Here is a 27,293-nt window from a genome sequence, read left to right on the forward strand (position 1 = left end):
GCTTCTTGGCTGCAGCCTCCCACTTCTAATTGGATTTCGGTCACTAACTAAGGAACTATTATTTGCAAGCATTAATCTAAATTAATGTGTAAAAAATTTAAATTTTTCAGTTTAGTTTAGGGTAGGGAGGTGCTGTTCAGTATGAAAGTAGGTACTTACATTTATAAACTTCAATATAATGTTCAATTAAATTTACAATAAAATATTGAGTATATAGGATAAAGGCGTACGGTTGTTATCACTGGAAGATTTATGTAGTAGATAGAAGGTTGCTGGTACTGTCTTACAGTAGTAAATTCGCGGCTGCACCCACAGCGGCGGCGGCGACGGCCGCGCGCTCGGCAGCAAAATGCCGCAAGAGGCGTCTTCCGTCCCTCTCCCTCCCGCCGCCGCCGCGGGCCTCTCGCTCCCGCTGGCGCGAACACGTGTTTATTTGTATGTTTTATCCTTCGGCGGCTTTAAACCCAACCCACCCCGACCGCAAAGTGCGCTCCGCCGCCCCCGCGCCCCCCGCGCCCCGCCCGGCACCGACTCACCCGCGAAACTTTGTCCGAACTCGACGGGCGCGGACGTACGCCGCGTACTCGCAGCCACGAGCGAGTCACTCCGCGGCCGCTCGCCTCCACGCACGCAACGCACACACTACATTACTCTCATCCGATCCTAGCGCAACGAAACTGAAAACGCAATCACAAAAAAATCTAAACAGACAAACCCGTGAAAACGAAAGTGAACGTGCGTGCGATCGCGTAAACAACGAGCGCAAAAAGTGCCGCCGTCAGTGAAACTAGTAAAAAAGTTTGGAGAGCGCGCGCCGGGGAGCCTCCCCGCGGCCGGAAAAAATCAACCCCTCGCGCCGCGCCGCCCCCGCTGCCGAACTTTTCATTCACGGGGAAAAAAGTGTGGCAAGGCCGTCCGTGACGTCACCGCGTCAAGTGCCACGCGCGCGTTCCCTAGCAACGAGCCGTCGCATCTCGTCAGCCCTTGAAGACGCTCGCGTGTGTGTGATGGAGGGTCTGTCGCGAGGGTGCGGGGTACGGGGTGGCAGTGCGATGTAGCGGCGCCATGTGCAGCACGCAGCGGCGCGCGAGGATGCACGTGCCGGCGGGCGGCGCCGTGTCGCCGGACACCAGCTCCTCGCTGCTGCACGACACCTACACCAAGATGACGTCGGACATCCTGGCGGAGCGCACGCTGGGCGACTTCATCTCGGAGCACCCGGGCGAGCTGGTGCGCACGGGCAGCCCGCACTTCGTGTGCACGGTGCTGCCGCCGCACTGGCGCTCGAACAAGACGCTGCCTGTGGCGTTCAAGGTGGTGGCGCTAGGAGACATCGGCGACGGCACGCTGGTGACGGTGCGCGCCGGCAACGACGAGAACTGCTGCGCGGAGCTGCGGAACAGCTCGGCGGTGATGAAGAACCAGGTGGCCAAGTTCAACGACCTGCGCTTCGTCGGCAGGAGCGGCCGCGGTGAGTGCTGAAGGTGCAGTTATGTGTTCGACTTGCTTTAGCGAGTAGCTTTTTTGTTTAGTTGACATGAGTGAATTTCCTGAAATATAACTAAACAGGACACAGTATATTAAAAACAGGTATGTTATGAGACAGATGTGGAGTCAAATCGAAAATAAGTGAATAAAAAATGGCCAGTGCAAGTTCATAACATATGTAAGAAAGAGGTTTTAATAAGTTCGTATAATCAGTAAAATCAGAAATTGCCTTATCTATTCCGTCCATACGACCACAACCAACACTTCAGTAAAATGAAAACAAAATAATATTATAAGAGTACTGAATACCTATTATACCTAATTAAAACGTAACGCGCCTCGCCTACTACTTAAAAATGCATCAGCCCTAAATTCAAACATAACTTTTCCAAGAAGGTTAAACCAAAAGTCGGTGACATTGAAAATGTTAGGAACTTTTTTCGCGCAAACTCCTTGAATGTCAAGCAAGGAGGCGGGAGATCTTAAGAAACCCGCCCTTTTCAAGAAGTTAACTTTTATGCAGACACCGTGACGCACACTTGTTGAATATTCTCTTTTCTGTTTTTCTTTGGTGTAATCATTCGTAGATGGCTGATTTGCGGTTTATTTATCTAATTTAGGTCAAATTTTCCTATACTAGGAAATCACGAGATAGTTTTCTTATATATTTGTGCCGGTCAGAATTTGGGTGGGTACCTATGATTTACCCTCTTTTCTTTATAATTAACATCATCATCATTAACATCATGTAGTATAGAGTTTTATACATACATTTATCAACCTTACTGTTAATATATAGGTAGGTACTAAGAGTGGTGTATGGAAAGAAATTGAATTGACTTAAACGTTACTACATACATAGTAGGTAACTTAGATTTACTAAACCAGAAATAAGCATAGACGAGAGAAAATTGGATCAACTAAACATACTTAGATATTTTGTACCTTTGACCGTCTTTTTCGCGAATTTTGAAATTCTGATTTCATTTTCGGGCTTAGATACTTAATAACATACTGCACATGTAGGTTTCGGCTTAGTATACCCTTTTTTGCAAGCCCCTATAGAAAAATGATAGACCTCGTGAAATGAAAAAAAAAATAACATTAGTCATACGATTGAATGTATTATCAATATAGTGAGCTGATAAGTTTCATTATTCTTATGTTTCAGCGGTTTCAGCGTCCAACGCCTTATAATTTAATAATAATTTTTATTTTATAGGATTTCATGTTTATTCTCTCTCTGTGCCACACACTGTTAATATACTATTTCATCTGTTTTGTCTACCTGCCTGATGACACTTTAGGTGATTCTTACAAACATTTTAGTCAATCACCATCTCTGGTCTAGTGGTAGAAGCTCTCCCAAGTAACATTTTTGGTTTTAAAAAGGTTTTGAAAAGGTTCTAGAACCTTTGTATGGAAATCAACTCGTGAGACTTAGAAGGCTCGATAACCTTATATTAACCTTATATTAACCTCCTGAGTGCAAAAAGGGCCCACGTTTTAGAACCTTTCTGAGAGCTACAGCAAAACCTATAGCTCAAACCCAGAACCTTTTGAACAACTTACACAGAACCTAAATAAAACCTTCACAACCTTAATTTAACGTTAACATAACCTTGCAAGACAGCTTTTAAGTTCTAAATTAGTCCTGGACGTAACTCTACTATAACTTGAAACACATTTGATGGATATTTGTAATGCCTTCCCAGGACTCTCGGGTCTTAAAATGTTTCTGTGTAAGATTTTATAATAATTATAATAAATGGCGCCATTACCTGACACTTTCCAAGACTCAAAATGGCTAACTTGTAAGTGTTGTATTAATACAAAATATAGTAAGTAGTTAGGCTGAAGTCACGAAATATGAAAACCTTGTGCGACTAGCACTTTATTGTGATACTTTCGGATAATAGTTCTGTATAAGTGACGGGCCTTTTGTAAATGATAAATTTGAAGATATTTTAATTTAAAAAAATAGATAAAATTTTATGTTTGGTGTAAATTTATATTAGAAATAAAAGTACTGTCTATATAAAAAAAACATATATTTGGAATAGTATAGGAAACGCTACTGAATTTTCCCTTATTAATTAAAATGTATCTTTTTGGTAAGTTTTTTTTTTTATTTCAGTGAAAAAATATGGCGGCCGTTAGGAAATTACTAAAAAGCATTAAATATATTTTGAGGATGCCTCTAAAGCTTTAAAATATTCTTGTAGGACTTAAATCATGCCTTTAGCTCATAGCCAGTGCTTAATGCTTTTGGTTTTCACCAAGTAGTCCTAATTTGTTTGCCTAGACAACTCTTATCAACCTAAAGGTTTAAGATAGGTTTTAAAAAATACTTATAAGTAATTTAAATATTCCATAACTTTATGGTTGTATCAAGGTTAAAAATTTAACCTTAAGCTCTCACTTTAGCATTAATGCTAGCTTTTCTAGAAGTAAATCAGGAGTCTACGACAACTATAAGATCCTAGAACTATATGCTCCTGAAATACATGTTAAAATAACGTTAATATAAACTCTTATCAGCAGCTACAAGGTTGTATTAATAAACAATTAGTTTTAGGACTTAGTAATCATTCTCAAGTACTCAATATGACCAGATAGCAAAGCATTAACCTTTTCACAACCCTTATAAAACCTAAAGGCATTTCTTACAACCTAAGCTCGAATGAAATGTTACTTGGGCTGCTTGACGACCATGAGGTTTGATTCCCAAACGGGACCTTCAATTTGTGTTTCTTAAATTATGGTCCAAGTTTAGTTAAGACACAGAAGGCTGATCAGCTAATGTCTGAAGCAGTGAAATGATCCATACTGTCGGATGAACATGTAAAGCAGTCAGTCCTGCATCTAGCGCTCTGCAGTCGTGTGGGTGAATGCGTCCCTTTGGGTTATGAGACTGATGGAACAGAGAGTGCTCCTGCGCACATATTTGAGCACTATTTCCTACTCCTATGTATGCGATGGCTGTTGTCAATTAGATTTGCCGCTGTGGTTAAAATTCGGCTAATAGGAAATTAGGTACTATTACACTCACGAGCAAAGAAAAAGTTCCAGTGACATATGGAACGTCAATGGCACGTGGAAGCCTTTTATTGCACATGAATGTATTTCAGTCAAATTATTTAATTAATTATTTTTGTATGATAATTGGTATTTAATAAATCATAATTCAGAACCTTCATCTTGAAGAGAGCCTCTCCGAGTGATGCATCAACTTAGTTTATAAATACACTTATATTGAGTACTAGCTGACCCGCCGCGAGCTTCACTTCGCCTTAGTATGTAAAATTCCCGAGAAGGAAGTTCTCTCGTCCCTAAGGATTTTTAAATACAACATTTTTTTTCCGCTAACTCCCGTTCCCGTGGAAATTTTGCAATATCCCTTTGAAACTAAGCTTTGTGTTTACTAAGGTACCTGCATGCCAAATTTCAGGCGTCTAACTAAAGCGGTTATTTTTTTTCATACAAACGGATTTTCCCGCTTATTCCCGTTGCCGTAGGAATTTCTTGTCTTAGTACACCTCTACGGTATCTAAGCTACATTTCTTCCAAATTTCGAATGCCTAGGTTTAGTCGTTTAGCCTGTGCGTTGATAAGTCAGTCCATAGAACAACGCGGACTCGGGTGACCATTCATACTCAATGTGTCAGTCAGTCAGTTTCTAATTTTATAGATTGGTAGTCAGGAAATTACGCTAACCTGACTGTCATTTTTTTCACCACGGTGAAAAATCACCATGGGAGTAATAAGTACTACGATTACTTACATGCAAATCACTAAATACATAGAGCGCTTCTGTGTTTTTCACTGACACGCTAAGAATGAGAAATGTGTCTTGAACTTGAAACATAATTATTATAAGTAATTAGAAAACTGAATTAAAAAAAAACATCAATAAACAAACACTCACACCTTGTACTAATGTACTCCCTTGCGGGGTAGACAGAGGTACCGTGCATTATTGCTGCACCCACTTTTCGCCAGTGTTATGTTAGTCCTAATGTAATAGGGGGCGGGCCTATTGCCATTTTCAGGCACATCCAAGACCCGATAACAAATATCTGCTGTGTTTAAACAAATATCTGCCCCAGCCGGGAATCGAACCCGGGACCTTCGGCTCAGTAGTAAGTTTACGAGGTACATTGCGTATGAAACAAAAAAATATTCATCATGGTCATATTTTGAAGATATCCGTAGTCTTTTCACGACAAAGCGTACAAAAATACTTTAAAGCGAAAGTGGTAATCATTTATTTTCATCACTCATGCTTTGAAATTAGGTGAGAATTACTTGAAAAGAGGCTATTTGAACGTGAAGTTGACTTACAATGTCATAATAAATATAAATCACGTAGGTTACACAATACACTCGCTAACTCACCCGTTGCAGTTGCAGCGCAGTGAACTATTGTTAAATTCTTTCAGTATATGGGCCTCCTTCACGACTGAGGTTCTTTGTAATAATCACGTACCCATGCTCTTAAGGTTTTTTTTAATCGATGTGATTGTCTGCAAGAAATTAGTTTTTCGTAATAACGCCGCCGATTTTGCAATTTATTTTCTGTTCCAAGTATATTTGTGAAACTGTTTCTGTTTGTATGCAATAAAGCTTATTATAAAATCGTCATCTTTAATCTCTTGGCTTGGCAAGTCGTTACAAATTATCCATCTATCCAATCACTCATTTGGCCTTCCTCAGCCACTTGTTTAGGGATATCATCAACTATGGATGCCCTCCAACAGTCGGATGTTGGAGGGCATCCCATATTATGTTTGTCTTTGCCTATTTTGTTACGTTCACTCAATGCACTCTAATATCCCAACGGCCGTAGATTAACGATATAAAACTAGATATAGTTTAGATGCAAAATAAAGATATAAACTGTCCGCATTCGGTTTACTTTCAAACCGTTTTAAGTTCAACCTAATAACAACCATTGCACGAATGAATAGTCACAAATTTTCTAATCGAACTCATTCAAAATAAGAGCTCAGTGGTAAAAGTGGGGTGTTATTTGTCGAGACGTTTCTTTTGCACTGATACTCCATCTAGCTTGAATTAAAATTATCTTTGGTTCATAGGTCCAGGCAAGTCAGGTCAGGTCTGGAAGATTCTTCGTACTATTGATTTTCCAATTTATCTACACGACAAAATTCTTCATAATCGGTCCAACAATTAGACGGTACAGATAGCAGAAGATATAAGGCATAAGATTAAAGTTGAAGTAGAACTTTTAGATTTCCTCAGGATTTTATTTAATGTTGTGATCGGTGTTGTTGTTTGATGGGTATGTATAGATACGACGTTTCAGTTATTTTATTGCAATAACTTTAAAATTACATTGCTCTTGCTTGACTCTGCGGTCTTAATAGGTTTGTGTGATGTGAATAGCTGAATAGGGCATCCCCTAATGTAATTATTCAAAAAAGATATACTAAATAGATTTTAAATATAAATGAACAATGATTTGAATAATGATTCCTATTTAATAAAATATATATATATATATATATATATATATATATATATATATACATACTTATGTCTCTCAGAGTTACTAAATCTCTTATAATGAGCCATTTGGTGTCTTGCGCAATGCTTACAAGTGTAATCCCCGAAGGGGTATTAGCGGGTATCTCGCTTCCCAATATACATGTGCTTTGGAAATAAGTTGGTAGAACAAAAGTTGTTCAGTATGACGAGCTAAAGCATTTCTGCTTACTATTCCATTTTAGTTACATCCAGTAGATTACATTATCAAAAATGTGTGCTATTTTTCAGTCAAAAAAAATAAAAAAAATCAAAATCATTTATTGACACCATGTACAACGGGTAAGTATACAAGAAATGAACAGTAGGTAGGCAGTAATGGAGTAGGAAATAGAATTAGTTAGGTAAGTTGGTTTACAGAGTAAAATAGAAAGCGTTTGTTAACCGACTTCAAAAAAAGGAGGAAGTTCTCAATTCGTCGGGATCTTTTTTTTTATGTATGTTCACCGATTACTCCGCCGTTTATGAACCGATTTTGAAAATTCTTTTTTTGTTGTATTGGGTTCAGCTCCCAGGTGGTCCCATTTTTTTTTCAGAATTTTATCTCAACCCCAAGGGGAACTGTTCACTGCTTAGGTATATTTGTACTGTCACATACGAGTAGAATTTGTGTAAACCTTAAATTATTTCTTACATTTTAGTGGTTTTTTGAAGTCGGTTATGTAATTTTTTTAATTATTATTTTATTACCGAACTCTATCAGATTTGCTTCCACTCAATCTAAATACACAGCCATATTTCTTTTATGGGGTCTGGGGAACACAGGGCAGGGCATTCATAAAAGAGTTAGGGTGTCGTCTTAGGGATCGAGGACATGACAAGCGCTCTGGGGCGTACTTGATGCAGAGGGTCTCCCTCGCAGTGCAGCGCGGTAATGCTGCCAGTGTGATGGGAACCTTTGGGTCCGGTGCGTCCTGGGCGGGCTATTTGTATAATATTTAATTATGTTTTTCTATTTCTTTTATTGTAATAGAGGTACATTCAAATGAATTCTTTACAAGTAGTTGAAATCTTGTTCCTTTGTATCAGAAAGCTAGTTACAAATGTCAAGTACTTTAATTACTTATAGTGATATATCAAATGGTATTTTCTCGAACCTTGGATAAAACATGAACAGGTAACATTAAAAACAAATAAAAAATAAGGTTCGTTTAAAAATATATTCCTGAATAACCCAAGCCATCCGGTTTGAATTTATATACGGCGGCGCTTCGGAAAACAAAAGCTGTCTAGGCTACGCCGCCGTCTCGCTGAAACCGCAGTTCGAACTTCCGCCTTTACTTTAATCTGAAGCAATATTTCAGAGCACTGCAAATGAAAAGTTAGTCTCGAGACTTGAAGAAGCGCCGCCCCCCCTCCCGGCAGCCAATGGAAAAGGTCGGGAAAAGGAGTTCTTACGGCGAAGGCGGAGCTCTGGCTGCGGTCGAACACCCATTTGAATTTTTCCTTTGAAGAGTTCTTTATTTGAATGTCTTGAGAAACGCGGTTGCCAGTTAATTAATATGGACTCTACAGTTTCCTGTTCATTCTATTTTCAAAATTAAATATTAGCAAGGAGAACAAAATTATTATTAGAATAGCTACTTTTTTTCTAATTCACAAAAACGGCCAGTACATACGATACACAAATTCGCGCTGTTTCCAGCCAGCGTTTAAAGCAAAGGAGTAAAGCAGTGAACGTCACGCGAACACAGCGGTGGTTGCGTTGTGGCGTATCACGCACGCACGAGACTTCGTCAGCCCCTTGTCAGCCATAACGTGGCCACAGGCCGGCGGTAAAACTATACCATTTCATTTATGGTCACCCCTCGGTTTGGGGTGGTTGTGCTAACTAAGCGCTGGCCGCAAGTTGGGTAACTATGCTGTGTGCGGTCGCTGGCGGCCCGCCGGTGCCGCAGACGCTGTTTGCGGATGGCTCATGGCATGGGTGTCTTCGATTTTTTTTTTGGGAGTAAAGAAACGACACAGTTATTGTTTTTTTTCATATAGTTTCCCATTATTTACAGCCAGGCCTTTGTACCTACGCTTAAAAATAAATTAAATGTTAGTAGATATTCAATGAAGAGACATTAAATATTATCTAGTATAGATCCTTCTCTTTTTTATCGAACGTTTCAAACATAAATAAAATCTAGAAATTCACAGAATTAATATGTTTTTTTTCCCGAAATAGGTACTCAATTAATAACAAATATATACCTACCTAACATATAGCTCATAGATTATATTAATATTTTTGTCGAAAAAGTAAGCTATGTATATTTTTTTTTACAGTTAATATTAGTTAGACAGTTTATTAAACAGGGTCTACACTTATAAGGTAATTTACACAAAATGTACGAAACCCACTTACCACCCCAAGACTCATCCCGCACGGCTATGCAGCCTTCATCGACATGTTACGAGCCACTTAACTAACGCGAATGCCTTATTAATTCACTCAATTAGCGCTTACATCAAGCGCTAGGCGCTATCACCAGTCACTAGGGCCGCTGACATCGCGAGGAGTGTGTTTGACAGCTGTCAAAGTGGATTGCATCCAGCCAGCTATTAGGGAATGTCGACGTCTGATTGGGCAGGGAACGTAAAGTCACTATGGACACATCGATTTTTCAAATTTGAATCAGTAGCGTATAATGAACAAAAGTATGTTATAAAAATGGTTGAAGAAATTCAGACGGTAAGTACCAAATTTAATCAATAGTACTATAGAGCTAATGATCTTAAAAAGGCTGATCGCTAAATCGATTTTCATAAAACATGGCTAAGAACACTCGGGGTAAAAGTACTAGGGTAAAACTATCACCCTAAAAAAACAAAATGAAAATCGGTTCTACGCTACGCGGCACACAGACACGTTAAACGTATAACACCCACTTTTTCTGTTGGAAGTTAAAAATACGAAATAATATACTCGATTATTATCGTCATGAATATCGTGTAAGTATATTACTTGTTATTTTTTTAAGTACTCGTCATGGGTTTTTTTTTAATTTTACTTTTATTACTTTACTTATCTTCTTTCATAGTACCAGTACCTACGATCATCGATCATGTACAATTCTACTATCTTACATGAAAGAATTATGCTTATTCGTGACACAGCCAATAACATCTGTAATATAGTGAGGAAAATTTTAACCTCGTAAAAATGGCGATATCGCGCCTCGATAGATAATTGGGGAGTTTTAAAACTTTACAAAGTTTCCCTTTCCCTCGACTCGATCAAAAATCGTCTTTACACCGCGGCATTACGACATACAGACAGCATATTTCGAAGGTGGTATATTTGTAAGTGGGGTTATTTATTTTGGCGTGGCATGAAGTGTTGGAGGTAAGAGGCGACTGGTACGGGAGCTCGGGAGGTCGGGGCACCTTCCACGCTGTGGAGGGAAACTTTGGGCTTTGGAAGCTCACTCGTGACAGCTGAATGTTATGCCTTAAATATTGTGAGAACTGAACCGCTTCAGCTCTATCACACTCGCATAATGAACCTATGAAACACGGGGACATCCACTCGGTACTAACGAACAAGTTCGTAAAAAATACGAAACGAGTATTTTATACATAAACGTCAAAACTGAAAAGCCAATCTATCAAAACCGCATGTCACTCTAAACAGGATTAAGCCTAAACCTTTGACGATGAACAGAAAAAGTAAACAAAAAGTCAGTAGTCGGCCCTCACCGGGCGCGTTAATAAACTGGATGGCCACAACAAGCTGTCCCGCGTACTCGGGCCTCCATTTTTAACGATACTCACCGCCGAGCCCGCAGAAAATAGCCTACACATGAAATCACGTATAAATGAGGCTTTTTTTCAGTTTTTTCGCGTGTAGCCAGCGGCGGCGTGCCGCTTTAGGCCCCATTAAAGCTTACATGTCACTCTCTGCCCGGCCACCATGAGGTGGGAGGGGAGGCGAAAAATCACAAAATCGGTATTGGACTCTCCCGCCCGCCGCCGCCGCCGCCGCCGCCGCCGCCGCCGCTGCCCGCTACACACGACTTTGACGGACGGTCATTTAATATTAACTGTGGTTTTTCCGCAGATGGAAATGTTTTTTTTATGACCGTCGTAACGCTGTGATGAAGTGGTCGGCCTGTTGTTTGTGACGCACTCTCTGATGTTTTGTGGATGAGTTGCTCTTTTGCGCTCTCCACTTTTTGAATGAGTTTGTTTGATTTGAGTATTTGCGTTCATGCCGCTCTCGATGGAATTCAAAAGCATCCACTTAATTTTACACGGCAAATTTACAATGCGCTGTTAATTATTTGCTTTGGGAAAAATAAAATACGAAAGCCAAGAGTAGTGGGAGTGGCAGCGCGGCTTCCAAATATTAAGTTGTGCGACGATTAATTAATATTTTTCGTAACAAAAACAACGTTAAAACATCAGTGGACGTGCAAATTGAAAACAAACCGACAATAAATTTTTAACTTTTGGGAAAATTGATCAAAATCGAACTACAAAAGTGGGTGAACGCGAAAAGAGGCGAGACCACAGATTGAATTTATGGCCCGTGCAGACTCACTGGGCAAACTTTACGCAAATATTTTTACCGTGATGAATAGAGCTGTTAGCACAGCCAGCTTTATATAGTAATGCGATAGTTTATTGTTTCCGATCGAATCATAGATGACCTATCATTGTAGAAAATAATTTCAACATTATGCCTACCCATTGCCCACCTAATATAAGAATGTCATTAATTTAGTACCTACCTACGTAATTAACAAAATGTACCTCAAAAAAGATTAGTGGCAGATTTGCAGCACTCCTATTTCCTTTTCAGTGGCAGATTCAATTAACATGCGGTAACATAATTTGCATATTGTTTCAGGCAAGTCCTTCACTTTGACGATAACGGTGTCGACGTCACCGCCGCAAGTGACGACCTACAACAAGGCCATCAAGGTCACCGTCGACGGACCCCGGGAACCTCGATCAAAAACCAGTTAGTATTCCATCTAATAACCTGGGTTAAGTTTGCGAAACTATCTTCACTCTAAGGTTGCCTGAAAGGTATAGAAAATCACAATAGCCTGTTGTAGGTTAACTTTGTGCTTCTTCAAGGATGTAACTTGTATTTACTATAACATCGCCCTTTACAACACGCATTTATGACACACTTTTAGACATCCTGCACTCGCGCCAGTCGAAATCCACCCTTGAGTGGAGGGTGTAGGGTTGGACAAACTATATTTATACACTTTTTTATGTTTACCTCTATTTACAATCCTTGGGAGCGTTTGATTTCACCAACCCTAAACAACAACAATCCTGAAAAAACAAAGCGTCACAGGCACATGGGCGCAGATACCTACATGGCAACATAAAAAGACTACCTCAAAACTCTACATAAAAGAACTACTTTGGTATCTATGTATCTTTTAATCCAAATTCCAAAACAATTATCAATTAACGAATTAAACCCAACACAACGCTACTCCCACGTATTCTTCACCTATTAATCATTCAACAACACATTTTGCTCTACACCATACGAGAAAGCGTTAGAGAATTTAAATAATTCCAACTGTCGATGTAAGGCTTAATAAATCAATATGCAAGGCACATGCACACACTCGGTTAAGGGGGTGTTCCCCCCACCTCCCCTCATGCCCCCTTCAGCCCTTTTCTTGACTAATTAATTAAACAACCGATTCATTACAGCAGCCTCCTTTTCTGCCCTCACATTCGTCTAGCCGAACATCCGGGTACTAGCGCGTAGGGTCGGTAGTGGAAGTGGGAATTTATTCATTTTCTTGACATGGTTTCCTGAAAAATTAATATTTCAAATGTATGGGAATACATAGCAGGTAGGTATAGTTAATGCCTTTATGAATGAAAAAACTGTAGGAGATCAAGTAGACGACGAAATATACAATACTCGTAAATAATCATAATTTTACCGGCGTAGAATAGATATATAGAATAAACTTTATTTGTACACCAAAAAACTGTAATAAAATAACAAGTTATATTTTAATTAGGGTACAAAAGGCGGTCTTATCACTAAAATATCTGCCTGACAATCTTTGGATGGAGGGAATAATTGATTATGATAGGGTGTAGTGTACTTACATGTTAAAGAGGAATGTACTACAAGGTATGTGATGTACAGATTTAATGTAGTTTCGTTGTTTAAGTCAAACTAATTGTAATAACAAATAGACCTACCTAAGTATAAAACTAGATATTCTAATTTAGGCTATTCATTATAGTATTATGCCCATCGATATAGTTTTCGGTTCTCATACATCATCATCATGAGCATATTTTCCAATTCAAACTTTATTCATCATACAAATCCTTTTACTACTTTTCCTATCCGTACCTGTCCCGGCCGCTCTCCCGGTCTAAACCACAGGGTGCGCAATTATTTTAATTTCTTCTCGCTGATGAGGATTGATAGAAAATTACGTGCGAGCAACTATCTACGGCACCCTGTATCATTAGTCCGTGCCAACCTTCGGCCCACTGGTTTGTTTACTTTAAAGCCGATCCGAAAGTTATTAAGTTTAGATAGACACTTTTCAAGTGTTTTATTAATTATATATTTAATTTAAGTATACTTTATTTATTTAAAAATAAGTTTTTTGTTTTATTAAATGGAGCTTTTAGACAGGTTATAGGTATCTTATGCATTTATTGCCGTGTAGTGTTAAGGGGTGCTATTTTACACTGCCGGACACCACGCTCTCTTGCCGCCTTTTGTCCCGAATAAATTAAATAATTAAAGAACCTTTTCTGAGTAGTTAGTTCTCATATTTCAATAGGTTACTAACTCTATTTGCCCTATCTCTATATTTTACAGTGAAAGTTTCAGTCACCCTGGCCGCGGATATCGTAAGCTCTTGCGGCCCTATTTTTACCCTCGGCTTGCTGGGTGGCTTGCTTTATGAAGCAGTTCAGTAGCCGTCCACATTTTATTATCCTCTCGTGCGCCACTGTTACACAATATGAAGGAAATTTAGAATTAATTTCAATTACTTAGATCTATTTTTATCATTACGGCTACCTAATTTAAATACAGTATCTACACTCTTTTTGGCCCTTTTCATTTCATACAGTCTTTTGAGCCTCCTTTATAAACTGTTCTAAAAGTACATCTATGTACTTTTCGAACAGTTTATAAATCAATCCTAACTTAAATAAGTAAGCAAACATGAAGTTTTGTATTCAAATATTATTAATTATAAACAAACATCAGACTCAGCTCTAAGCTGTGTTTTTCTTAGCGCGGCCCTGGTGCGTCTATTTCTGTTGCGCAGGCGCAGCCCGGCGGGTCACTCTAGCTTACGAACTCTATCTCGTTGTTTTTAGTATTACCAACTCTCGTTTTTAGTGAAGCTAGAGTCCCGGACCACCGGGCGCGTCGTCTCGCCCAGGCCGGGCTGCCATGTTTACGTTACACCGCGATACGCCACGGGCACTAAACTATTGTTTAGGTCATTTTATTACACCGTTAACCATGGGAGGATGGTATTAAAATTAAAAATATTACGCGCACACAAATAAATTTCTACACGTCTCGGAAATTACCGAAACGAAACGGAGCTCGGAGCTTTCTGACTATCCGAGTCGACAAAGCGTCAAAGTAAATAACTTATTCCGGACGCCGTTTCAGCAAAATTTCAGGCAAACTAATGACTAAATTCCAAATTTAAATTGCAGCCGGTCTAAACTTTAGGCGGCGCACTAAAATGGCGGGCTAACTAGTAGGAATACTTGGCATAATAAATCTAACTAGACCTGACCGGACGCTTCCCTCGTTGTAATCCTTTAATCAGGTCCAGGGTACCCTCTGCCCGCACCCTATTTTTCCCTCCCATTTGTAGCGGCCCCCCTCCCCTCGAACGGTGCAAATGACAGTTTCTAATTCCAACTTGCCATGAAAGTGTGTAATTGTTGCGTCGTTGATTTATACACTCGAACCTCCGCGATGTATGAGTGAGTGTGTGTATGTGTGTGTGTGTGGGGTCAGCGTGTGTGTGAGTGCGTGGAATTGGTGATTTGATCTGCATATTTGTTGTGTCTAGGAGCGCAGCGCGATGCGTTTTTGTATTAGGTACGTCTGGCGAGTTCTAAAGGGGTGGACTATTCATATGAATTAGTAGTTGTTACAGAATATGCTTCAGTTTTAATTATAAAACCGGAATTAGCTATAAGTACGTGTATTTAAAATCACTTTTGCAAAACAATATAAATGTATTTATTCAGTTCTTGTAAATCCACCATATCGTGCGTATTTAACGAAAAGATCACAAAATAATAACAAAAGGATCAATCAGTACAGCCTATGATCTTAAGAATATGCTAAAATTTAATATACCCACCTAACACCAAAACAGAAGCATAAACCTAACGCCTATTAACCCCCCCCCCCCCCCACTCCGGCAGTCTTGCGAGCCAGCACGCAGGTGACAATGAATTATCGAGTGTCACGGGACAAATCGCAGGGTGTTAGGCGCTCGGCACGGCAAGGAATGCGGACGTATCGGCGTGTCAATTATTCACCAGCTTCGCAGGCGTAAACGTGCTTCGAGTAGGGTGGATATGTTGCAGGCAGTGTTGGGACTTGTGGTTCACATTTTAATATACGTAGTCGCAAGAGTACAAGCTCATAGTAGTACGAGAATTATTGGGCTGGTACAATTTATTTGCAGAATGTCTCTGGGATTTTTTTTAGTTTTGTTTGGATCATTGAAAATTCAATTTTGTATGTAATCAAGATCCTTCACGTCCCTACTGCTGGGGCACGGGTTTCCTTCTAATGAAGGAAGGGTTTAGGCTACCATGCTGACCTAATGCGTGTTGGTGGATAGTGAGGGTTGGTCGACCCGCACTAAGCACCCGCACTAACATTTATTTTATTCTAGAGCTAGGTAGATAAAATAAAAGTTTTAGTTAAAATATGAAAGTAACCCATCGATTGTGAAGCCATCTAATCGATTTAAATTTAGCCTTTTAAAATATATATTTTTAAAACCAACTTCATCATAAAATCTTAATAAAGTAGTAGGTAAACTTAATTTTCCAATAATAAAATAATTTTAAAAGTTCTACAATCTAATTTTGTGCTATAGAGTAACTCTAATAGTCAATTAAAGCAAAACGGAGTGAGAGCACTGCCTGCAACATCAATATGACGTGGTACACAGTACCGCCTGTAATCACGGGAGCGTAGGCTTGAGGTGTAGGAATGTAGTGATAGAGTTATAGCTCAGTGCAATATAGGCGGGCGGCGCGCTCTATAGACAGGCCTGTAAGATGAGGTACTAGGTTTAAAGCGTCATCCGTTATGCGTTTCTATAGAGGTATACAGTGATTGGTACATTATTTTGGTTAATTGTCGTCAAATTAATACAATGACTTTATTGAGAGAAAAAACACACACTAAGTACATATTACTTATAATGGAATGTAAGAATAAAATATCTTCCAGGCAACCTTTGGGGAATTTATTATTATTAAATTAGATTGCGCCCATAAATTTTGGAAAAAACTACTAATTTTCCATGGTTTTCCCATATTTTTTGCACGATTTTTTAGTTGGTTTCATAACAGCTAGGTACAGTAAGGTAGAAGGTGGCTGATAAAAATCTCTGCCTTTATAGGAACAGATCTTTAGTATGAAATATGAATAAAGATTCATATTTCATACTTCAGATAAAGTGTTTGAGACTTCCCACAAAATTAAGCAATTATTCTTCTTACCATATTCACACTATACTTCTTACAATTTAACGGGTGTTTAACTCATAATTTAAAATATCTACTTATACCTAACACATTTGATAGCCTTTTCTGACGCCCTTAGACCGCGTTTAGCATAATTATATTTATTTATGTTAACATGTATCAGTACCTACACCTAATGTATGCATTTAATAGCAGCTAGTGACGTACTGATGTAGTATTTGCCATTAAAAAATATGCTTCAGACAGCTTTTAGGATAATTATATTTTATTTTTTTAAGTTACCATTATATATTTACACACCTAATGTATGTACCAAAGAGCAGCTAGTGACGTACTGATGTAGTGTTGTCGCTCCTAGGGCAGCAGCAGCAGTTCCACTTCGCGTTCGGGCAGCGGCCGTTCCCGTTCCCGCCCGACCCGCTCGGCGGGTTCCGCATGCCGCCCATCACGTCTTGCCAGAGTGAGTATTGCACCTATATTTCTTAATTATTCTTTTTTTAAGTCTGCTACACATGTTATTATGCTAACGGCTTGTGCCGGCGGCTTTAGCTGAACAGCACATGCCGTCGGCGTTTGGTTAGTGCCGCAGAAACTTGTACGAAGATGCATGTCATCGGCGGCCGGCAACTCTTTAGGGCCTTACCACAAAAACTTAGACAGTATTTAACAGATGTTTAGCGCTGTCAAACGCCTACAAAATCTGTCAAATTTCGTTTTAAACACTTGTTAAACAGTGTTTAAAGTTTTTTTGTGATAGCACAGTTAGTGTCGCAAAAAGGGTGATAATAACGTGTTCCCAGAAGTCAACGGCAAACTGTTTGCCAACTGATGACGCAGCCGCCATAAACCGTAGATCTACTAGACTACGCTACGCTAACTAAATCGAACGCATAGGTATTGTTAATAAATTCATATCGCTTAGAGCCAAAATACTAAAACTTTATCGAACAAAAACGTACAGCAATCAATCATCAAGCCACCAAAAAATAGATGAAAAACTCCGCCCCACAAAACCTTATAACGCAAATCGTACTTCAAAAAGTGAATGAGTCACCGACCGCGCCGCGATACGCTAAACTACGTTCACTAAAGCACGGATTCAATCAGCCCGAAAAAAAAACTCATCGACCAAAAGCGGACTGCGGGCGCAATCGAACAAGCACGCATCGAGCGGCCGAAACCAGCCCAAAACAACTTAACTGCATGCGAGCTCAAAAAAAACATTCGCAAATCGACGCCACCGTCGACTGGCATATCGTATAAAAGCAACTGCACCGATCGCTGCCCAAAACGGAACCGTGATACCGAAAAATAAAAGCTGGCAACACTATGGAAAAAACAAGCGCCGCGGGGTGGCCAGAGGAAAAATGCACCTGCATTGCATCGGCTCCGTTCTAAACTGTATTGCTTTCTTAATTACAATTATGATGGTATGGACATGTGATTGTTTCGGGATATTACTTTCGCTTTTGTCTGGCTCGGGCGGACAATCAGTGCGGGTCGATGTTCACTCTGCGGTGGGCGCTGGCAGTTACTCGATTGGATGTGAGATAGAAACTTATTATTGAGTTTTGTAGTGGCGCTTAGCCGTTTCAGGCTTGGAAGCTACTTATGAACTTTAATTAAAGATCAGTGTTTTGATTATACAGATTCTGCTTTATAGCGTTTAAAGAAACTTTATACTAAAAGGGTACCTATAACTATTCGATCAAAGCTCTCATCCCAAAAAAGCTTCGAACAAAAAGTGTTACCTAAAGTACATTCCCAAAGTTAAACATCTTCAGAAGCTCTAGGCATTGTCACTACATTACAACACATTATCTTTCCTCCCTCCTCACTTCTCAGACATGAGTAAGTTCGGCCTATCCTCCAGCACTAGCGTTACCGTAGTACGTACGCGTACCCAGCAGTGTACCTATTTTATCCAAGCAATACCTATTACGATTTCACATGCCCAAAACTCTAATTGGTTCCTTAAGAATCCTGTCGTCCAGCAACTCGCACTGGGCCTACGGCGGTACGGACGCGTCTCCCGCGTACCTATCTTACTATTTCATATGCCCGAAAATCTAATTGGTTTCTTAAGAATCGCTACCATTATCCGTCAATATAACACCGCCACTAACCTCCCTCCTCACTTCACAGACATGAGTCAATTCGGTCTGTTCTCGATAACGTAATATTCTGAGTTGTGATTTTAAATGCACCTACTTGAATAATACAGACGGCGTCATCAAGTTAGTCATTTCCGTTTAGGAGTAATTTGGTGATATTGTCACTGAAACTTTTTAATTGCTCGTGACTCTCGTGTGTGTAATACCACAACTAACCATCCTCCTAACTTCCAGACATGAGTCAGTTCGGCCTCTCCTCCAGCAACTCGCACTGGGGCTACGGTGGCGCGGGCGCGTACCCCGCGTACCTATAAGGCCTTGTTTCTTAAGCCTTTAGGGCGCGATTAAACGACGCGGGCTTGTCCGATCCTACGCGAACCGCGCCGTCCGTGGAGATGCGGAGCCAGGCTCGGCTCGGGCTAGCCCGCGTCGTTTAATCGCGCTTTTACTTATATTTCACATGCCCGAAGATCACTTGGTTTCTTTAAAATCGCTAACATTATCCGTCAACATACTACCATAAAGTCCACACCTAACTCCATCCTCACTCCACAGACATGAGTCAGTTCGGCCTGTCCTCCAGCAACTCGCACTGGGGCTACGGCAGCGCGGGCGCGTACCCGGCCTACCTGCCGTCGTGCGCCGCGCCCGCCGCGCAGTTCAACCCGCCCGCCCTCGGCTTCAGCGGGGCGGAGCAGCCCGCGCAGCAGGACTTTACTAATAATACTGGTGAGTTTTAAATTCATAAAAATTAAGGGATTTTCTCACGAAGAAAGTAATGAACCTACTTAAATATATTTTAATGGGGCGTTTCATGATTATCTTTATTTTCAAAAAAAACCTAAGTGTTGTTTTTTTGTTTTTCATCATATTTTAATATTGCCTTTGTAGTTGTTTGTTGTTAAAAAATAGTACACCTTCCCAGAGTTAGGCGATCAATACTGTTCTGTCGTTAGTGAGGTTCATAACAGTATATACCTAGTTACCTATGATTACTTACTAACATAATATTATTTATTTAGGTAAGTACTCACTACGTCGTATCTTGATTGGGTTTATTTCTGAATGATGTTTAAGAACTAATAGGCTGTTCCGTCGTGACTCAAATGCTAGCAGATATACCGGATGTGCTTTCGCATACATTAAGCTTCTTTAGTCTTTGTAGGAAGCATCGAACGCAATACGCAGTGCGTTCAATAGTTCGTCAATTGTTACGGCTCTTTTTAAACAAAAAACTAAATAAATTATCTACTTACTACACTAAATACTACTTACTAAATAAATTATCTATATGTGTAGTACAAAAAGTTCAATAAACACATGATATCATCCACTTACAGCAAGTGAATTCATGAATAGTACGCTCACATTAAATCTTAATTCGAAAGAAAATAAACAGAACTCTAAACATGCGTAAACATTTCCTTCCTGAAAGTGAGTTCCATAACTGAAACGATTAGGTACCGGCCATCAGCTGGCATCGTAAATTGCTCATAACATAAACAAATAATAATGTTTTGTTTTGGATTATATCCGTTGAATCAGAGTAAAAACTGAAATTGGTAAGACTGGTTGCTCTTAATTATACTTCTGCCGAAGGTGTATAATAATTATTGCTTTTGGTTCATAATCTATAAAGTAGGTGTAACTACATAATTAGTATGCCTATCTCTTGTTAGGTTTAGGCTTTGTCAGATTTGTTCAGAAGTTGCTGATTGCGTTTAAGGCATACAACGACGAAAGGAACAAACATTATCTTCCTTTTTATCGGTCAACGCTCAAACACAATCACAAATACATAGGCAAAGGGTTAAAAATACATCAAGTTGTCGTTGCTGACGTCACCGGTGTTGACACTGGCTGCTAAGGAAGCCGGATCCACAGTGAAGTCATAACTTGGTTTATGAGCTATATCCTCCTCTGCGGGTCGCCAGGCGTGTGCCACCGGCGGCGCCACCGTATTATAGTATTTTATTTTATACCTACGAGCTTGTTTCTTTTGTTTAAATATAAGTTTTAAATTAGGAGCCTTTTGCGTAAGAAGAAAGACGTGTTAAGTATGGTCAGCTGTATAAGTAGCTATACACTTTTGTACCTTGTCAAACTGACGAACCGTCAATGTTTAAATTAATTAATAGGCGGTTTCAGATTTACAAGGTACTTATGCAGCTGACTGTACCTTTTTACAGATTCTGATTTTAATTGGGTGTAAGTTTTACATCAACATCATACTCAAGTAAGGGATCTAGGAATAAATTTAAATTTATTAAGCATATTCAGGGTTTTCAACTGATCGCAACAATACCCCTGACGTAACCATGAAAAAAATGCAAAAGTTACTGACGTTCCTGATAAGCGTTACATCCTTTATCTATGTATAATATACCCATAAATACCCATCCGTGGTCATCCACAGGCATCCAAGTGGACGGACGCCGCAAATATTTTCCCTAAAACGCCAAACGCAATTAATCTAAATCAATGCAACTCAACACACACTCCTGAACCAACATGGCGCGTCCATACAACATCAGCCCGGACATTAAACGACTCTCATTATAATTTACAACAGGACCACGTCACATGAATTTATTGGCGATGCGTGCCGGACGAAAAATATATCGCAGCCGCTTAAACGGACTAACTCGCGGCCATTAATCAATATATTTTTGGGCAGTAATGTGGACGCAAACAGCTCTGTTGGTTTCAGCTAATTCGTGAGGTTGAGTGTGTTTACTTGTTTAGGTGTGGATATTTTTGTTTGGTTTTGTGACTGGGGAAATTAGATTTGTGATATACATATAATTTATCAAATAAAAATAGTGATGATGATTAGGTATAGATAGACTTACTGAAATATCTCTATAAAACATACATTTGTGTACACATTTATGAACAATTGAACGGTGAATGAGCTGATATAACACATCATCCGATGTTGTCCTCGCCCTTTACATTTCTACACTCCATAAACAAATCTATAACTCATGAACTAACTCAATCTTTCCTTCCCATAGTGCTCCCGGACACGACGGGCGTGGACCTGGACCAGCAGCTGTCGGGGCTGGTGGGCACCTCCCCCCCGCACCACGGCTCTCTGCTGCCGCGCTACAACAACAACGACTACCTGCCGCCCGGCCCGCGCTCCCTGAGCGACAACTCGTCCCAGCCCGAGTCCCCCGTGCAAGACGACCTGCTAACCTCCAACACCAACACCAACCTTGGCGCCAATAATACCAACTTCTCCCTCATGGGGTCACAAACCTCGTACTCAAACAGCAACTGCAACAATTCCCTCTATCCGGTGTTGCCAGCCAGTCTGCTGTACAGTCAGCTGTACTCCGCCGCCAATCAGAGCCATAACTTCCATCCGCTGCACTCCAACTCGATACACTCCACGCAGAATCATCACAATGAGCTGCAGACGATGATGGACCAGATATCCTCGACCACGAATAACCACAGGCAGCACGTGAGCCACGGGCAGGATCTGCTGCTGGGCGGGGGCAACTCCTGCGCAGCCGCCGCTGCGAGGGGCGATGATGGTAGAGTCACCAATATAGGACAAAGAGGCAACCCTCAACCGGACAGCAATACTGTGTGGAGGCCGTATTAGATAATGTACTTTTTTGTGAGTGTATAGAAGTCTCTTGCTTGGGGTGTCAAAGACAATGGGACTAATGGACTATGGATGTGTAGAAAGTGTAGTGAATTAACAGATAGTGGTGTGCAAATTGGGACGTCCTAAGACAAACTGCATCACTAATATATTAGCTTATACGATTGCAACGAAATACGAGTACTTAAAGTGTAAGTCTTATAATTATCACGTGTTTTGAACTTTATTTTGATGTTATCTAGCCGTAAGACGTATTATTTCGTAAATGAAATCCTTGGTTTTAGGCTAAGTACCTAATTCGTGAAGTGTCCATAGAGAATAGCAATGAAATGAATGGAAATGCTAATAATTTAATTTAATTTCCGTTTTAACATTTATGTAATTAATTGTTATGTATAAGCATTAAGCGTTGTAAATAAAATGTGAATAATTTGTTGTAAATGCATCTTGTAAAGTGCAATAGATGTGCAATTATAAAAGTTGAGTAGATGTTTACTGAAAAATAGTTACAAAAAATATTTTTGGTCACATTTCAGTGCTTATTATATAACTTGACAACCTATTGTATTTCCTAAAAAACCCATACATTGAAGAAAGTTTATCAATAGAATATTACATAACCGACCAATGTAATTTCAGGAACACCCTATATAAACAATGGATTTCAAAATATATAGGTATTAACGTTACTAATTATTTCTACCCCATACACTTTCAAGATAATAAAGATAAATTTTGTGTATGATGCGCATTATGTTTAACCCAAAGATTTCATAATTTATAAAAAGTGTAGTCTCGTGCAATACAATTTTATTGAAAGCTGAAATTCAGTTTGTATTAACTTGCAAAGCAATTGGTTTATATTATTTGTATTTGTTATTATGTTAACTTACGTAGCAGATTATCATTTAATCAGTAAATAAAATAAAACTTTAAATATATGTTTTTGTTTCATTCTTCACTCTCAGGTAGTTTTCCACCATCACCTAAATTCTGATAATCACTACTAAAGTCAAGACGTAAACTTCAGTACCAGTGTGTAAGTTTTTTTATAAATAATAAGTAGTAGGTAATACAGATAGAGCAGAGGGGCAAACACTATACTGATATGATTAGCCAGTCCGAGGGTGTTGCAAAAGTGGTAAGTATACAGGGTGTTGCAAAATTGGTATATTAAGCCGAAAAGGGTCCACACAACTTATCCCGGAGATAACGTTTTCGATGTTGGAATCGGGCGCACGACATTTTTATCGTTCCATACAAAATTTAATCCATATTTTAGTCTGTATCGTTTTTGGCAACCCTACGTTCTAATATCATTACGTCAAAAGCTGACGTGTTTATTGTAAACAATAACATAACCTCAAAAACATATGATAAATCGGAGGCCGCAAATTAGAAATATTACTGATTAGAAACACAAGAGTATGTTTGGAATTTGTACGTTATACCTCCCTAGTTTTGAAACATTGCAACAAGAACATTCTTGGGATACAATCAAAGAAAAACATACCTAGTTAATTCCAAAGTTCAATCCATTTTCACAACAATCCTTTTCCACAACAAACACAACACTACATCTTCAACTGTTCACAGACATCTGATGAACCACCGCAGCCTCAAATAATCACATTAATCACATTCCACTTTCACAATACTAACTGTTTTGAAGTAATACTTAACACGAAAAACAACAAAACACTTGAACCACGAGAAAAAGGTTAAATCGGTCAGACTTGTGTAAGTTCCAAGTGTTTCGGTTTAATTATGCTAAAGTTTAAATCCGCACTGAATCTCGATTATAATTATTCCTATGAACTTCCAAATTAGTTACTAGTAATATTATTTAGTAAACATAAAAAAGCAGAAAGCAATTTTTCCACCCGTTGCCATATTGTTGCCTTGTTGCCAATAGAGAAAATAAACTACTACTACATGTTGCCAGTAACCAGTAAGTCGAAGACCCGTTCCCGTTTCCGGCATTTTTATTTCGTCGGATTTCATAACCCAATTAAATAAACAGAAATTCACTAAGTCTTTTTTTTCACTGTCTATTATTTACGTAATATTAGAGGCAAGTAAAAATAAATACCGGCGTGAACTCGCAATTTACGCTTTCGCGGCGCGAGTGTAGCGCGGGCTTAAAGAATAAAATATTTAAAAATGAACGGATCGGTTTCCATAGGTACGTGATTTTATAAGGTCGTTGACACTCGTTGATATGTAGGTCACTGTGTCACGATAGGGTTGTTGGTACCCAGTTTTCGAGTAAAACTTTGGACGTTAATTACTCAAAAACGGTAACGTATTTTGAGATTCTGACTTCTTTCCCGGGCTTAGATATAACATGCTGCACATGCTGGTTTCGGCTTGATATACCCTTTTTGCAACACCCTGTATTTCGCGAACTTCCAAATTCTGATTTCAGTTTCGGGCTTAGATATAACATGCTGCACATGTAGGTTTCGGCTTAGTATACCAATTTTGCAACACCCTCTATACTAAGCCGAAAGAATAACTCAGCATCATTCTAAAAAGCTTTTTTCTACAACTTTTGAAAAAAATTAACCCTCATTCGGTTTACTATTCATTTTACCTAACACCCTGTTATGGTGTGAGTGTATGTCTAGATAAGAGTCGGCTTTTAACCGTTTAATGACCTTCATATTAAATGCAAATGAGCTATAATTATATAATTGCAAATCTCCAGTACTAATGTAAAATAGATTAGACGGCGTTCACATTGCAGATGAAAATAACAATAATTTCCACGATCAAACCCATTATCATCATCCTTCACAGTCAGGTTAATCGAAAGATCAGGCAGCGGAGCTGTTAATTCAGATAATTGGTTGGTCTGTTCATTACATAGCTCCCATATATTACCTACGGGTTTGTACATAAATAATAAAGTAAATAAGGAATGATTATATACGCGGCGGGAGGATTTAACAAGCTCATTATCAGGCCGTGCCAACTGACTATTTTGTGTAAATTTTCACATAGAATATTACGAGAGTTATTGCCGAATACCTTCAAAACCGACGGATGCAGTGCCAAATAAAATGTTACACATATTGCAGCAGCAGGTACAGTTCGGTTAAATTATCACCGCACATAATTATTATAACCCTAACGTAAAGGGATCACCTCTTTTTACCCGACTGCCGAAGGAGGAGGGTAATGTTTTTCGATTGTGTGTATGTATGTTTATTTATTTATGCTTTTATTGCACAATTTGCAAAAGTAGATGTACAATGATGCGGACTTAATGCTAAGAGCATTCTCTACCAGTCAACCTGCAGGAGGTTCAGGAGCAGAAAGTAGGGAAGTGCAAATTTATCTTTTGTCTTTATCAAATAAATAACAAAAATCACAATCAATCAATGAATCTCACAAAAAAAATGTTATGTTCGTGTGCTTCTTTGTGGCCTCCTGTAGCCTAAACGGCTTGATAGATTTTGATGTATGAGGTATCGTTAGAAGCTATGTGACGTTATATTAAAATGTATATAGCGCCCTCTAGAGGACATAAAGTGATGATCAAAAAAATAATATTTTTCTTACTATGCCGTGTGGTGTATTTGTTACTGTAAAAGCCCGAACAACGGTAAATCCTAAGATTTACGCGTAAAACCTAAGATTTACCACCTCTTAATGGTAAAAGCCCGAAAGATTTTGCGATTCGCACTTTTACCACTATTCACTTGGCAAATCTTAGGATTTACATTAAGGCACGGTAAATGTTGAAAAAGCCAGGTTATATCTTATAACCTCCGTAGTCGAACAAAGCGTCCGTAGTCGAGCGGGCTTCAGTGATCGTAACTGATCACTGAGGTTTAGCAACAACCAGCATGGTCAGCCATTGGATGGGTGACTGATTTCAAGTGGTTCTTTTCTGGATGCTTTCGTGCTTCGGACGGCATGTTAAGCCGTGGGTCCCGGTTGCTGCTTCGGCAGCAGTCGTTAAGCCTAGTCAGAGGCCTTCGGGCGGCTTGAAAACGTCCGACAGTCGGGTTGCCTACTTACCCGACAACTCGCTCAGCACAAGCTTGCTTGTATTGGGGTCCACCAACCCACACTAGGCCAGCGTGGTGGACTAGATCGAAACCCTACCTTCATTGGAAGGAGACCCGTGCCCCAGCAGTGGGGACGTAATGAGTCGTGATGATGATGATAACTTATAACTAACCGAACTTAAGAAATATTTATTATTGCAATCTACTTTACTCGACGTAAACAATAATAATACGTGAAAATTATTTTACTTCCGGTTTCCGTGTTTAAATTATCGTCCAGTGAATGAGTGAAAATAAAGTTATTTTTTAATTTAGAGGTGGATAATAATTACAAAATGAAAAAATATATGATTATTACACATTGTTAAAATAATTATGTTGATTTAAAGGTTTTAAAATGACTGTTCATAAAAAATAATATAAATTCTGAAAGAAAATAATTTAAGTTTTTGATTGAAATAAATGAATAGGTAATAATTAATCTTTGTTTTATTCCCAAAACCAACTTTTACTAGGTGTCAGTGGTAAAACCTAGCATTTACCAAATTCTAATGGTAAAAGCCCGAAAAAAATGACCCATTTTCACAAATCCTTACATTTACCAACTCATGTTGGTAAATCCTAAGATTTACTGGTAAATCCTAGGATTTACCGTTGTTCGGGCTTTTACAGTAACATATTAAATGAAAGGGCTTGATTAGCATTTTTTTCTGTTACCTAGTAGAACACGAGCTGGGGAACGCCTTCGTGCCAGGCGAAAGATACTTACTCGTATGTATT

General features: G+C 39.3%; 1 protein-coding gene across 1 annotated transcript; it reads left to right on the forward strand.

The window, feature by feature from the left end:
- The first annotated feature begins 556 nt into the window (after positions 1 to 556).
- LOC105380090 (runt-related transcription factor 3) lies at positions 557 to 23,435 on the forward strand. Its single transcript, XM_011549587.3, has 5 exons — positions 557 to 1,471; positions 11,897 to 12,010; positions 17,105 to 17,221; positions 19,431 to 19,604; positions 21,893 to 23,435. Exons 1-5 carry the CDS (start codon positions 1,066 to 1,068, stop codon positions 22,489 to 22,491), a joined length of 1,410 nt encoding a protein of 469 aa, XP_011547889.1. The 5' UTR covers positions 557 to 1,065; the 3' UTR covers positions 22,492 to 23,435.
- The last annotated feature ends 3,858 nt before the right edge of the window (positions 23,436 to 27,293 follow it).

The sequence above is a fragment of the Plutella xylostella genome, chromosome 3 (genome assembly GCF_932276165.1).
Source record: "Plutella xylostella chromosome 3, ilPluXylo3.1, whole genome shotgun sequence".
Lineage (NCBI taxonomy): Eukaryota > Metazoa > Arthropoda > Insecta > Lepidoptera > Plutellidae > Plutella > Plutella xylostella.

Bases quoted from the DNA above. Each gene is read 5' to 3' on its own strand.
- LOC105380090 (XM_011549587.3), top strand. From the start codon at position 1,066: ATGTGCAGCACGCAGCGGCGCGCGAGGATGCACGTGCCGGCGGGCGGC. The intron at 1,472-11,896 runs GTGAGTGCTGAA...ATATTGTTTCAG, and splicing joins CGTCGGCAGGAGCGGCCGCG to GCAAGTCCTTCACTTTGACG. The intron at 19,605-21,892 runs GTGAGTTTTAAA...TCCTTCCCATAG, and splicing joins GGACTTTACTAATAATACTG to TGCTCCCGGACACGACGGGC.